A 2,313-nucleotide genomic window follows, 5' to 3' on the forward strand; every position below is an offset into this window, starting at 1 on the left:
AGTGTTTTCTTGTACTTTTAAGCCAATCAGATACCCTACGGGCTCGGAAAGTGCAACGAAACCATCAAATTTTAGCTAGAAACTGTATTTTTGTCGATTTTTATTGAATTTGAACTATATTTCAACGTTTTTTGATGGTTCTGAGCCACCAAACACACTTAAAGCATGCAGAATCGACTCAGAATAGGAAAAGGAGACGTTTAGGTCAATTTTATGCATTCTGGCGTTCGTAGATACAAGAAAACTGTTAAAATTCTTCAGAAACGTCACTTTTGAAGTGTTTTCTTGTACTTTTAAGCCAATCAGATACCCTACGGGCTCGGAAAGTGCAACGAAACCATCAAATTTTAGCTAGAAACTGTATTTTTGTCGATTTTTATTGAATTTGAACTATATTTCAACGTTTTTTGATGGTTCTGAGCCACCAAACACACTTAAAGCATGCAGAATCGACTCAGAATAGGAAAAGGAGACGTTAGGTCAATTTTATGCATTCTGGCGTTCGTAGATACAAGAAAACTGTTAAAATTCTTCAGAAACGTCACTTTTGAAGTGTTTTCTTGTACTTTTAGGACAATCAGATACCCTACGGGCTCGGAAAGTGCAACGAAACCATCAAATTTTAGCTAGAAACTGTATTTTTGTCGATTTTTATTGAATTTGAACTATATTTCAACGTTTTTTGATGGTTCTGAGCCACCAAACACACTTAAAGCATGCAGAATCGACTCAGAATAGGAAAAGGAGACGTTTAGGTCAATTTTATGCATTCTGGCGTTCGTAGATACAAGAAAACTGTTAAAATTCTTCAGAAACGTCACTTTTGAAGTGTTTTCTTGTACTTTTAAGCCAATCAGATACCCTACGGGCTCGGAAAGTGCAAAGAAACCATCAAATTTTAGCTAGAAACTGTATTTTTGTCGATTTTTATTGAATTTGAACTATATTTCAACGTTTTTTGATGGTTCTGAGCCACCAAACACACTTAAAGCATGCAGAATCGACTCAGAATAGGAAAAGGAGACGTTTAGGTCAATTTTATGCATTCTGGCGATCGTAGATAAATAAATAATAAATAAATAAATAATATTTATTTGCCCAACAGAACGATCAGTTCCAATTACAGGACAAATACAAAAATACAAAAACTATGACTAAACGTAATAATACTAATCCATCAATCCATACACAAGACATACTACATTACAAGACATACTACAGCTAAACAAACGTATCATGCCATAACGGTTATAAAACATCTATAAATTTAGACTAATGCAGATCGCTGTTTTTAGTTCCTTAATTGTGCAGCTGAAAATGTCACAGTGGCTACTTCTTTCCAATTTATTAATAAACGAGCAGATAATATGCAGTGGAGCTCTTCTGCCAACATTTGTCCGCGGTGTACTCAAGTAAAACGTAGTGGAAAACCGATTATTTAATCGAGGCACAAAGAATTTCAGGCCAGATATTAGCTCCCCGCAGTCAATTTTGTAACTTAACATCTTATGCAGAAATGTGAGTGCATTAATTACTCGTCTGCATTGAAGGGAATTAAAGTTGTATTTCTCTAATAAAACTTCTTGTGGGTAATTTCTGGCTGGCCATGCACCTTCATCCTTGAAATACAAATACTTCAAAAACTTACGTTGTACAGTCTCAAGCATTAATATCTGATAATTGTAGTAGGGGAACCAAGCAAGTGGACAGTATTCTAATCTAGATCTCACCAATGAATTAAAGAGTGTAATTAACGGCAAAACATTATTAAAACACTTACAGTTTCTAACAATAAACCCGTACATCTTACCAGCTTTATCTACACTATTAACAACATGTTCTTTAAAGGTAAATTTCGAATCGTAGAGCACACCAAGATCCTTTACAGACGTGCATCGCTTCAGAACATGATTATCAATATCATAATCGAATTGTGGAAAATTATGAGATAGCGTGAAGGAGACAACCTGACATTTATCTGTATTTAACGGCAAAAAGTTTTGGAAGCACCATTCTTTTAGGTTATTTAAGTCACCTTGAAGCAGTAAACAATCCTCCATATTGGTAATTTTTCGAAAGATTTTGATATCATCCGCGTATATAAGAATTTCAGAGTTTACGATGGTATTAACAACGTCGTTCAAGTAGATTATGAAAAACAAGGGTCCAAGTATGGATCCTTGTGGAACACCAGAGACTGAGGTGTAAGGGGCAGATTTATAACCATTGTATAAAACGAAGTTTGTCCTAGAATTTAAATAAGAACCAAAGAATCTTATCAAAAGGTCAGATAAACCAATAGCAGACAACTTA

General features: G+C 34.7%; 1 protein-coding gene across 1 annotated transcript; it reads right to left on the bottom strand.

The window, feature by feature from the left end:
- Positions 1–1,535: 1,535 nt before the first annotated feature.
- Positions 1,536–2,060, bottom strand: LOC135146642 (uncharacterized; the record flags this gene model as incomplete). Its single annotated transcript, XM_064078773.1, has 2 exons — positions 1,798–2,060; positions 1,536–1,719 (listed from the first exon to the last, which is right to left on the bottom strand). Coding segments are annotated over exons 1-2 (447 nt in total), but the record flags the coding sequence as incomplete, so codon positions are not given.
- Positions 2,061–2,313: the final 253 nt, after the last annotated feature.

The sequence above is a fragment of the Zophobas morio genome, unplaced genomic scaffold (assembly GCF_036711695.1).
Source record: "Zophobas morio isolate AGI-343-1 ecotype UQ-CSIRO unplaced genomic scaffold, CSIRO_AGI_Zmor_V1 ptg000244l, whole genome shotgun sequence".
Classification (NCBI taxonomy): Eukaryota; Metazoa; Arthropoda; class Insecta; order Coleoptera; family Tenebrionidae; genus Zophobas; species Zophobas morio.